The sequence below is a fragment of the Centroberyx affinis genome, unplaced genomic scaffold (genome assembly GCF_046629955.1).
Source record: "Centroberyx affinis isolate AG114_WGS23_722 - 3 ecotype Tasmania unplaced genomic scaffold, CSIRO-AGI_Caff_v1 ptg000401l_1, whole genome shotgun sequence".
NCBI lineage: Eukaryota > Metazoa > Chordata > Actinopteri > Beryciformes > Berycidae > Centroberyx > Centroberyx affinis.
In genome coordinates, this window is record NW_027279069.1 from 247,501 (window position 1) to 260,000 (window position 12,500).

The 12,500-nt window shown below is 43.5% G+C and overlaps 2 protein-coding genes across 2 annotated transcripts in view; one reads left to right on the top strand and one right to left on the bottom strand.

Annotated features, from left to right (window-relative positions):
• Positions 1 to 7,540, bottom strand: part of LOC139641815 (dynein axonemal assembly factor 5-like) — a 26,865-nt gene extending 19,325 nt beyond the window's left edge. Inside the window, exons 1-6 of the mRNA XM_071516424.1 lie at positions 7,012 to 7,540; positions 6,362 to 6,546; positions 6,038 to 6,162; positions 5,429 to 5,547; positions 1,861 to 2,093; positions 1,301 to 1,528 (exon numbers count right to left, since the gene is read on the bottom strand). Coding sequence (XP_071372525.1) covers positions 1,301 to 1,528; positions 1,861 to 2,093; positions 5,429 to 5,547; positions 6,038 to 6,162; positions 6,362 to 6,546; positions 7,012 to 7,540 — 1,419 coding nt within the window. The remainder of the gene's footprint in view (positions 1 to 1,300; positions 1,529 to 1,860; positions 2,094 to 5,428; positions 5,548 to 6,037; positions 6,163 to 6,361; positions 6,547 to 7,011) is intronic.
• Positions 7,541 to 8,208: 668 nt separating this feature from the next.
• prkar1b (protein kinase, cAMP-dependent, regulatory, type I, beta) overlaps positions 8,209 to 12,500 on the top strand; it is a 65,313-nt gene continuing 61,021 nt past the window's right edge. The window contains exons 1-2 of the mRNA XM_071516415.1: positions 8,209 to 8,347; positions 9,309 to 9,496. Coding sequence (XP_071372516.1) covers positions 9,323 to 9,496 — 174 coding nt within the window. The 5' untranslated portion in view covers positions 8,209 to 8,347; positions 9,309 to 9,322. The remainder of the gene's footprint in view (positions 8,348 to 9,308; positions 9,497 to 12,500) is intronic.

The following is a 12,500-nucleotide window of genomic DNA, read 5'->3' on the forward strand; positions in this document are numbered from 1 at the left end:
ATGGGATTTTTCCACTGACAGACCATGTTATTCGCAGAGAAACTCCAAAGGTATTTACACTGTTTCTTCTGCTAAGGGAAAAAAAAATCCAAAAAAAACAAAAAAACATCTGAAATGTGCAAGGTCGAAGGAGGACGTTCCACAGTTTTGTGTGAGCGGAGACGTTTTTGAAGATAGACTTTGAAATGTTAGATTTGAAAAACAACATGTGGCCGGACTGTCGTTTTAGCAGAGTCGGCATTTTGCCGTATTACTCAACAGCAAACCGGCTGAACTCACTGTGTACAGTGGTCCTATTGAAAAGAGAATCTTCAACTAAAGCCCTTTTAAGAGATGTTGCACCTTATCAGGAAACCTATTTACATAAGGGACAAATTAAGCATGAAATATATCACTGCTGCACTGTCACTGCCAAAAATAAGAGCGCTTAAGTACACAGAGAGAGTAGAAAATGACCTTCTGTGACATTGCCAAGATCACCTAACAAGACTGGAAACCAAACAGCTGGTGTACACAGATGGGGAAAATTGAAGACATGGCAACCCGTGAGGCGAGAGAGAACCTGGCAACCCTGTATGACCCATTCACACAAAAGTCACATCAAAACAAGTCTGACTTCCATGTCTTGACATTGAAGGGTCTCAATGTCAAAGCTTTATATGATGCAAAATCGTCAATCCAGATTTTTTTTGTTTGTATCAGCTGCATCATTTATATGTCAGGCTGATGGGGGAAAAAATAAATCATCACAACACTCAGATCCCACTGCAGCTCAAAACACAGATACAGATTTTACTAAAAGGTTTCGATGTACACACCCTTTTACACCTTCATGATACACAGAAAAAAGCTTGGTCGATCGATTTGTATGTTAAAAATGTCAAAACAAAACAATAACAAAGCCAATACCAGGGGTGACAATGTGTCTACAGTGGGACTTACAGAGTGAGGTGGCAGCCTAGAGGTTAGAGAAGTGGGCTTTTGACTGGTCAGGTGGCTGGTTTGAATCCTCAGGCTGGCTGGGAAATGTGGGTAGACAAAGTCAATGAGTAACCCTCTCCCCTCCCTCAATAACTACTACTGAGGTGCCGCTGAGCAAGGCACCTGACCCCCAACTGCTCCAGTGGTGCTACTCAGTGGTCGACAGCTATGGTTGTACTGGGCAGCTCCCAGGTGTGAATGTGTGAATATGAAGCAGGGCATTTCTGGAAAAGAGCATGTATGCCCTGTCTACTTTCCCTGGATAAACAAAGTAAAAAAAAAGTCAACCGCAACCAAATCCAAACCTCTCTCTGCTGACCTGTTGATATTCCTGGCAGACGTCAGGCTGGGCCAGTGTGTTGGCGACCTGCTGAAGGTGGGGTTTAAGGAGGGGTCCGGAGCAGCCTGCCAGTACCGCAGCCAGCACCATGAGGGACGCCCAGGGGTGGGAGGAAGAGGAGGAGGAGGTTTCCACATGGTTCAGCAGCAGCTTGAGGAAGACAACAGGAGGGACAAAGGTCCCCAGGAGCTTAGCAGCCGCCAGGCACTAGATGTGGGAATAGAGAGGAGAGAGAGGGAGAGAGAGAGTGGCATGAGGGAGCGTGAAAGAGGATGAGAGTGACAGAAGTCATTTATAATCTGCAACAGATCAAAGTTCAACAGAATCCTCCTCTGTAAACAACGGCATCCCAAGTCTTTGAGCCCATCCCGGCCCAGTCTAAAACAAGGACAGTGGTTAGACTCATATGTCACTGGTAGTGTCTACTCAAACACCAACAGATGTGTCCTGAAATCATCCAACTAGTTTGACAATCAACAAATAAAAAAATAGTCAGTCATTTCTGACTATCCAAAGAGGTAAGTATGTAGGATACTGACATTGTCGACCACGTCCCGCTCGGAGTCGGAGCAGGCGCGGTAGAGGGCGGCCAGGAGAGGCTGGAGGTGCTGGGTGCAGTGGTCCTCGGCATGGAGCAGCAGCACAGACAGCAGCTGGGCGGTCTTGACCCGCGTGGGCACCAGCCAGTCGGTCACGTCGTGGGTGATGGCCGGCACCAGCCTGCCCAGGTTCCTCACCACCAGCTCCCTGCAGCCCAGCCCGGGGCGCTCCGCTGGAGGACAAAACGGGGAGGGGGAGAGAGGAGTGCAAGGGGAGGGTGAAGGAGAGGTTACAAAGTTAAAAGGAAAACTCCATGCTTGGATACTCTTACGCCGTTAGATAGCAATTTGTGATGTTCAGTGCAATCCCAGAGTTATTTTATGACAAATTTTTGTATTGTTTTTTTTTGGGGTACCCACTTTCCCTCAATCCTCCTCATCTACTTTTACTTCAGTTAGTGATTTCCTACATTTCCCAGAATTAATTTGGACAACCCCCAGGGAACGTGAACTTATTGATTTCAATCAAAGGTAACTATTTTTTTAACAGTGTTAAAGTTATTTAGGGTGGATTATGAAGCACTTTCATATGAACCACTTGTGGAATTTTGTAGTCTGTATTGTAGTAAGCATCTGGATGATTTTTTTTTTTTAAGAGAAAAATACATGTCACAGATTCTCTTCCATAATTCTTCAGGTTTTCAAGTGTCTGCGGACTGGACTCACACTCTAGTCTAAATCCCATTTTCCACCTATAGCTTTTTACAGCTGAGATTTCCTCCACGGGGGACTTGTCAGAGCAAGTGGAACACATTCTCAAATAGCCTTCTACAGTTAACACCCTGCTCGGGTCTCTGTCTCTTTCTCTCCCCCTCCCTCATTCTCTTTCTCCTACAAGCAGACTAATGAGAGAGGAAGAGAAGACGAGGGGAAGAGAGCGATAAATCAGAGAGAAACACTCCGGGACAAGACAAAACAAGCCTGTTTCTGGTCGTCTCTCAGTGTCTGACAGTGACCTCTTCACACTGGGAGGCCCGGCAGATTTATGACGGCTTGAAGAGAAAGAGAGAGAAAGACAAAGAAGGGGAGACCCTCTTCCTTCTTTCCTGTCCCCGGGTATTCATCAGTATTGTCACTAGTGCCGCTCTGGGACTTGTATAGGAGCTTTAACCCAGATATTGAAGATGTAGAGCCAAGGAGCTGTACCCCTGCACACACACACTTAGCCTGTCCCTGTGGGCAGGCCATGGTGGCCATGTTCAGGTTCAAACTCATTCCCGGCCCCAGGGCCTGCTCTTCAATCCAGCGCCTGGCCCTGCTCGACTCAAACACACACACCGACACTGGTACAGCAGAATAAAAACTGGACTGTCACACCCAGCATCAAGCTTGCATGGCTATAAAAATCAAAACTGACTTAATGGATCAAGCTGCATCTTGTGATCTTGTAGCTCTATATTCAAACAAATATTTTCACACCGTATTTGCATCGCATTGGAATGAAAGCTTTTACTATGCAATGGGAGGGACTGGTAGAGCCAATGCACCTGGACACTTAGCTCTATTGTGATATTGGAATTCAACAACCAATCCAACTTTAGATTGAACCTAAATTACCACTTTTACTCAAAGAGAGCATGAGATCATCTTACAGGATGTAAGAAAGTCTATAGGATAATCAGCTGTGGGAAAAATGCTTCACGAAATATATAGCCTGAGCTAGAGCCAAGGGATTTTCCTGCTCATTTTACTTAGTCGGGAAAACACCAGGTCTTAGGTACAGTGTAACATTGTAACAAAGGCTACTTTTTTGCACCCAGTGAGGAGAAGGACTGGGATGTTGCCCACCTGTTGCTGGCTGTGGAAAGTATCAGACAGACAGACAGACAGACAGACAGACAGACAGACCCTGGCCTTCCTTCACCCAGGCCAGGCCAGGCCAGGGCACGGTTTCTTCCTCACTGCCGTGTTGACAAATGGTATTAATAGGTGCTAATAAGAGTTTGGGGAGGCAATAGGCACTATACTGTCTCTCAACAGCTACCACCCCACCCTGAACTCTGGGCTCTCATAGAGTTGTTGTGTGTGTGTGTGTGTGTGTATGTGTGTGTGTGTCAGAGGCCGGAGGTGTTGTCCCTCAACAGCCACACACAGCCCTGACAACTTTTCCACTGTGTATGTTGCTGCTGTTTGAATCTTACAGTGGGATAGTAATTAGGCTGTTTAATGACACGCATGTGAAATGATAAACAGACATTTATATTGTGCTGTATCAAAGGCAGGCCATATATGACTAGCATGTCAAGTTTGAACATGCTGAAGCACAACACTTTCCTTCAGGCAAGTAGAGAAGGTTAGATAAAGGTACATTACTTTCCCTTGAGCCACTTTGCTTCCCAAACTGAATTAAATCGGATACTTACTGGGACAATGTATTCGTCTTTTTCATTTTTGTTCCCACATGAAATAATAAACACACACATGGTGTGACTCGTAACCTACCACAAAGCAACTCTCATACAGAGTACTTAATGGTGAGCAACTACAAGGTGGTGCTGAAAGTTTCATCAACTTACATTTTAGACTTTTAATGCCATGACAAATTATGCAACTGAAGAAACATGGAAATTAATTTAGATTATGTGATTGAGACATTTTAAGAATAATACTAACAGAAAGGAGTCAGTCCAGAAGAAGGAGGTCGAGTTGACTGGCACAGCTGTCTGATCCCCTGCCTATCCACCCATATGGAGTTCAGTTTATAGCTTTGATGTCAGCCACTCATATTAATTAGGCCTCTCCCTACATCTGACCTACTTGAAAGTTTGATAACTGGATCAATTAACATGGGGGAATTAGGGCTGGGCGATATGGACCAAAAATCATATCTCGGTATTTTTAGGCTGAATGGCGATACACAATATATATCTTGGTATTTTCTACAAAGTGGGCTAAATGTTCAGTTGTAAGTAGAGCTGGGCGATATGGACAAAATCAAATATCACAATATTTTTGACCAATACCTCGATATCGATATTGCGACAATATTGTAGGGATGACTATTGGTGCTTTCACAAAATATTTACACAATGAGATTTCTGATAAATAATCATCAGTAATGTGGATATAATGACTAAGTGGGTAAAGGCAAATAATAGAACAGCTAGAACAGTCTGGTAAGTTCAGAAAATGACATTACTGTAATGCAACCTTTAAAACCAGGAAAAGACACTTATGCCATATCACGATATTACGATGTCCAAAATATAAGACGATATCTAGTCTCATATCACGATATCGATATTATATCAATATATTGCCCAGCCCTAGGGAGAATGGGTGGTAGTTATGGGACACAGAATGACAAAAACCTAAGTAAGTCATACCTTTTGGTAATATTCAAATGTAGGTCTGTGGCAATGTTTTTAATGGGGCTATGATTACTGATGGTCATGGCTCGTCTGCTTTTAATCTATTCAAATTTCTATCTATCTGTCCATCTACCTACCTATCTGTCTGTCTATCTAAATCAAAGTAGCAGAGGCCAGTGTTGCTAGGTGTGCCTCACCTCCAGCTGGGTAGAAGGGAGGTGGGGTGAGGAGGAAGTCCATCTTGTCCTTGATGTCGTCCTCGTTCTCCTTCTCCCACTGAGCGCCTGTCTGCCTCCAAAGGTCGGCTGCCAGGAGTCTGGGACAGGAAGGAGACAGAAACACAAATCATCTTCCTAATTATCGACATTGTCACCATTATTACACAATATATTTTACATATACGTCTTAGGGATCTAGATGATGCTCTTATCCCGAGTGATAAGAGCATCATTTGAATGCTGCTAAAAAAGAAAATAGCGATCACAGTATGTTCTGACAGCTGTTCTCTTTCCCTTTCAACAAGAAATTCCTTTTTGAGATATCAGTTATAGAATATTAATATATGCACCTGGCCAGACAACATACTGACATTATATGGACTACAGTCAGTTGCAATTATACCTGTGTCTGATCTTATCTTACGCATCTTATTTTAGGTCTGACACATAATGTATACAAATAATACGTTGAAAACATACAATACACACCATATTATTGTTGTACATTGCATTATTAAGAACTGTAAGGCTGTATGTCCCTACTTCCAAGCTGTAAAAATGAATCAGTGAAACTGTGAGCACTGTTACCTTATTTCTGGGATCTCATCATGGATGTTGCTCAGCAGGAGGGGGAGGAGTTTGTGGAAGTAGGAGTATCTGTCTCTCATGTGGAGCAGCCAATCACCAACCACAATTGTCACAGCTTTTCTCACCTGGACCGAGGAGGAGAGAGAGTGCAGATCAGCGTATGCGTCTTTTACTGAGGAGGTAAATTGTTTTTTTGGCTCACACTTATCTGTAAAATCAATAAGTGGGAGCACTGGAAGCTTACGTCTCTTAACTTGACAAGCAGTATATGTGATGACTGACACAGGGGGAGCTCTAATAGTGGCCTATTTGCCTAAACCATACCCGCGGTGAGTCATCAAACAGTCTCTGTGCCAGGTGAGAAAGTACATCATCCACGTTTTTCCCGGTGCCATGCTGAATGACAGCCCCGGTGGCTTCGATGACAGACACTCGCACCCGGGAGTGCTGATGAGCGATGGTCTGCATTAGGGGCTTGACCAGACTGTCAGCCTGCATGTGAAAGTGCTCTGAGGAAGAGGCAGAGGTGCAATCCACTTAATTCAATACAATTCAGCTTTGATGACAATAACTGAGCAATAATTGAGACACAGTGAAGCGAAACAGTTTTCATGGGGTCAAGGTGCATAATAAACGAGAAGGTACAAAACAAAACATCAAGACAAGTAATGGTAGGTCAAGTAAGGCATAGTAATCACACTTCTAATGTTAGGTCAACTAAGGCATAGTAATCAGACTTGAAGTATTGCAATATTAACAGTAGTAGTACAAGTGACTGGTGCAAGTAGTACTTTCGCATAACACACCAACCCCTTTCAGCCTACAGGATCAGTTATGATGTGGCAAACTGAATGGTCAGTAGTGGTTACCTGGCCACGCGTACGGTAAAGTGAGCTTTTCTGTCGCAAATACAGCCGCGTGTCTCGGAACCATGGCAACGCATATTATCAACAAAAAAAAAACTTTTCACCAACCTGGCACACACTTCGCAAATCTTACAGTGCATTTGCAACTTTCTCTTTTGACGTCTGGGAAAGGGTCGACGATAGTTCTCTGCAGTATGTTGACCATGTCGTCCAAATATGGCGCTAGCTGCTTCCCACACACCTCCACGGTGAGAGTTAGCATCTCCATAGCTGACAGGCGAAGCTCCTCCGCGGGCTCCAGGATCTCTTTCCCCCCAAGCCTCTGAGACAGGCAGGGCATGAGATAAGGCAGCGACTCCTCTGGTTTAGGGACACAGCGAATAAACTCTCCTATCATCACGATTGCAGTTTCCCTGCATCTTTCCATCGGATCTGACAAGCATTTCAGCAGAGACTTGAGGAGGCAAGAGAAAACCTCCTGTAACACGCCGCTGGAAAGCCCTTTATCGATAGTCTCCTTTTTGATAGCTTCGAGAGCCCGTTTTCTTGTGGTCTTGTTGTCTTCGTTGAGACAATTTAAATGTCGAGCGAGTCCTCTCAAAACTTCAGCGGCGGCACGCTCATCCCCACTCGCCATCGCTGCCATCTTGAACTGTTGTTATGGCAACCGGCAGCTTCGCGACAAACAAAGGCTGCTTTACGATAGCTGCTGATTCAAAACCTCAAAACTTTAATCGTATTTACAATCTTCGTCTCATCTCACTTTCTCCCCGTTTCTATATAAATGGGAATAATTGAATAAGTTGAATCTATACGATATGATGTCAATACACTACAAGAATACATAAGTCATTATCCTCATAATTACTAATTACAAATCCCTTAAGAATAAGACTACTATGATCATATGAATAACCTGTGAATATTATAAGAGTATTTTATGAACTCACTATTGAGCCCCACGGATACACTATACGTCCTTATAGAATGATATGCTGATTTTTCGTGAGGGAATCTATGACGTTGTCGGTCTTGCATCATATTATCCTACTAGAGTCCTACTCTTTATATACTGGGGTATCTCTTGTCAGATATGGGTATTCTGCCCAGAATAGAGGCAAAAACACAAGTCCTATCACACTCAAATCGAAGCAGCGGCTGCGGCTCCGACGCGGGGCCAACCGTTTCAACGGTCGGCAGGCACGCGCATTTAAAGATTTCACCTGCATGAGTAAAAGGCATAGGCGCGCGCTTGTTGCTGGCCTCGAGAGCGCCTTTGCGGTCGGAGAGATGACAGATTGACGTCATCGGGACCGACGCAGAGCGAGCCGAGGTAGCGGAGAGGCAGAGCAGCAGCAGCAGCAGCATCCCGGGCTAGCCCAGCGTACCTTACCAACATCCCACCACTAGCGGGCTGTTTTCTGAGCATCCTCCGAAAACAACGGTAAGGACACTTACTGCAGCACCAAATACACCGTGTTCTTTTAGACACTTGCATTTGTGAAAAATAGCAGAATAAGCCAAGCATTTGATAACGTCTAGATCGTGGTTTTCGTTGTGATTTTCCTTCGTTGTGATTCGGTTGTCATTGTAAGATTAGCAAATTCAAAGAGGCTAGCAAACCGTGCTAGCTAGGTTAGCTTAGCTGTCTATCGAATTAGAGCAGGTGCTGAATTTTATCACTAGCCTCACATTATACACAGCAAAGCTATTTTACGTTGTGGCTGCTATATTATTCACTGTGAAGAAACTGCTTGGTAGCTCTTATGCCCCAAAGTCATGGCTGATTGTGATTTATTATACAATTATTTATGAAAGATATGATTTCCATTTGAGGAAGTAGGTTTCATCAGGTAACAGTTAGCTACCTCTGCTCAGCTGCCTGGCTTGTTATGATGTATGATACTATGATATTTGACATAAGTAAGTTAAAACAAATTGTAGCTGTAGTCTTAAGAGGAAATTGTAATTTACTGTTACATATCTGCTTTGTCTTACACCTGCTCCAGTATTTATTTTCGTTAGTAATAATATATCAGCTGATGCACCAACTTGTATTATTTTTCCTCATCAACAAAGAAACATAACATGCACCTGTAGCAACTACTAACATCATATATCATGTCATGCTTATGTAAAGCCAGTTAATTGCAGTTCATTTCATGAAGTCCTTCAAAGGGACATAAGAAACCAGGGGTGAAATGTTCAGTCAAAACCTTCCCACTATCTGTTCCGTTCTCTCCCCTACTCCCCTCTTATAATATGTTCCCCCCTTTTTGCCCCTCCCATCTTTTCACTGTTTTCCTCTACCCTCTTCTCCCGTGTTGTCCTGCCCTACCTCCCTCTCTATTCTCCTCCCCCCCCCCTCCTCACTTGGCCCACCCTATTCTCCCCCATTGCCACAGAGATAAAAGATAAGATGGCCACCTCCTCCTCCAATCTGGAAGAAGACGAGAGTTTGAAGGGCTGTGAAGTTTTCGTGCAGAAGCACAACATCCAGCAGATCCTCAAAGAGTGCATTGTAAACCTCTGCATCGCTAAACCCGAGCGTCCTATGAAGTTCCTGCGGGAGCACTTTGAAAAGCTGGAGAAGGTTGGTGATAACAAAGCTCCATTATCCGTTCTTATGACTTCAGTATCTCAGTCTGAGTCTGTGTTGTAAAAGTTTGTAATGCTCTGTGCTCTGTGTTGCCTGAATTCTTCATGCTGAATTGCGTGATGAGACTGAACACAAGAAACAATTGTTAATTTTAATGAACTAGTTAACCTGAATGTGACCAGTGAGAGGAATGTTTCGATGCAATGGGTGCCAGTTACCAAGCAGTGTTTAATGTCCGATTTCTCTGGCGTTAATCTCTTCTAACAGTCAGTTTGTTTTATTTTGTCATATTGTATCTGCTTAATTGATGCTTATACCACCATTGAATATGAGTAGGCAAAGAGCAAACAGCCTAGCTAGCTGTTGTCTGGTGCTGTAACAGACTGTAGTCAAACTGTACTAAGAGGGCTTTTCATTTTCCATCCTATAATAGCAGAATCCATTAGGGAATATGAGGAGCACCCTGAAAGGGCCAGTGTCCTGCTTACAGGCCCAGAGAGGACTGTCTGTGGGCAGAGAGACATAGGAAGTGACAGATTAGTTAACAGATAGCAGTTACAGAGTGGAGTAGTTAAGTGTTGTGAAAATAAAAGGGGAAAGATGGATGATAGAACTAGAAAATAGGTAAAAACAAGGGGCAAACTCTATAGCACATTGCCCAGAGTCCACGAACAACGTGACTACTCGCTCTGTGTGTGCCTGCCTTGGTGTGTGTTCACTCCGGCTGGCGCCTCTAGAGTGGCAAGATGCATTTTAGATGAAGCCAGCTCCGCTGACTCCTATTTAAAAAGCACTTTTGGAGCTAAATTACTATTGAGCACACCATACTGTAAATTTACATAAAGGAGAAAACATTACTTATATTGGCAGGTTTTCACAAGTCTTTAATGAGGTATCATAGGGTACAACTTATGAATGTAATGTGTCAGCCTAATGCAGGACTATGCAGATACGTTTTCTAGAAAAAGAGTTCTCCCAGGGTTTAGCCAGGATGTTCTTTCTGAGCTTTGTGTTGACACTGTGCTTTGATTAAGGGCATGCACAGATGGGTAGGTTGCTCATGAGTGGGTCATGAGGTTTTTTTTTAAAACAATGGGCCCTACTCTTACACTCTTGATCAAAGTAGGTCTTAGAGGTGTACGAGGTGGAGCCGGAGACTGCTGATGTTTGCCCATGGGCTGGGGAAGAGGTCTTCAACAGGAAAGCTGATTGTGAAGAGACATCAGATACAGCAGGGCTGAGGTTTACTCTGCCCAGGCCTGGAGGAGGATATGCATCCTCACTGCAGTGGTGTGTGTGTGTGTGAGCAACCATGTGAGAGTCATCTGATTTGATCTGTTTTTAAAAATGGCAACTGATGGTTTCCATGACCTTCTTACATTCTCAATCTCAGGCTATGGAGCTCACTTAGATATAATGAAATGAGTGTTCGATGTGCAGTAGAGTCTTATTTCAGCTGTATTTATTTAACCAGGCAGGTCAACTTATTTACAATGACAGTCTGAACCTACAATTTATAAAGCCTTTTTTGAGCACAAAACCTGTAAAAATTTGAGATCAAGGTTGGGCCATTCTGTTTGTGCTTGTATGATCTACACTTGTTTGTGTGTTTGCATCTATCCACTTGCACAGTCTGGAGCAGTAGCCCTCGACAGGGCTCTGTTGTCAAGGAGACGGAGTGTCAAAATGAGCATAGCGTAGCTAGTGGAGCTACTGCTGTTGTCAGTGGGGAATGTAATACTGCAGAGTCAGAGTGTGAGTATGAATGTTAATGGATGTGATATAACCCAGTCGGGGTATACAGTAGTGCGTGACTGATGCTGTGAAATGATGTACTGCACGCCTGTCCTTCACTCATCCCATCATGATAGCAAATGAGCCTCAAAGGTTATCTGTTGTTTTCAAGGCCCTTAATATTATGAAAATGCATAGCTTAGTGTATGAAAGATTACAGTTTTACAGAAATGTTCCAAGTGCTCATGTTCTGTCACAAGTCATTCAAAACCGAGTCATCTACTGTGCTGAAAAGTCCAAACACTAGTTTATACTAAACCATCTATAATAACCAATATCATCCAAAGGCCATGATACTGTACACAGACCGTGTTTTGAGACAATATACACTGGAAACTTTCACATAAGTATTTTTTAATTTTGTATTTGTTTTCTAAGTTGAGTGTAATTTTTGTTATTTCATTTTTAGAATGTTGTTCTGTATAGCCCATTACACTATATTATCCATGTTTTTGTCCCATCTGTTAAATGTAGTGTTTCCTCTCTACATTAGTTCAAAATATAATGAATATGCCTTTTTGGCAAATAAGCTCTTTCCTCATTTTAACACTGTGAGAAAGCACTAGAGTGCTTTGGGGATGGTTCAAAGCTAGCTCATATCATCCACTAACACAGTGTGCAAAAATGTTAGCATGCACCATACTGGTTTCAAAACCTTGTGTCAGCAAGCAAGACTGTCCTCTTGAAATGTCCTTTAGCAAAACACAGAATCCCTGCCAGCTCCAGAGGCGCTGTTCTGTAGCTGAGCCTGACTTCTGACCTCCCTGTGGAGGGGGGCAACTGAAAAGATAATTTTCCTACAAGGATCAATAAAGTATCACATTGTGTTAGCAAACCAGCCTAGATAAATAGGCTTTGAGACACACAGAGTTGAAACTGCCTCCAATCATCTCATCACACAGCACTAGGATTATTTTGTTAAGACTGTTGATGTATTTCTTTAAGCGAGGAGTGGGAAGAGGAGTAGGTCTAGCCAAATATAGAACAATATACAGTAATCCTATCATGATTCCGGCTGTTTGTGTGTGTGTGTTCAGTAGTAGTGGGGGAGTGTTTCAGTCCTCACTGAATCGGTCTCCTGGTGGACTCTTTACTGTATTCCCAGTGGAGAGGAGGAAAAGGACAGGGAAAGCCACTGCGCAGTAGCGCGGTCAGAGGCTCCCTAAAGGACCCCTGGCTCACGCCGTGTCAGGCTGCCCTCATT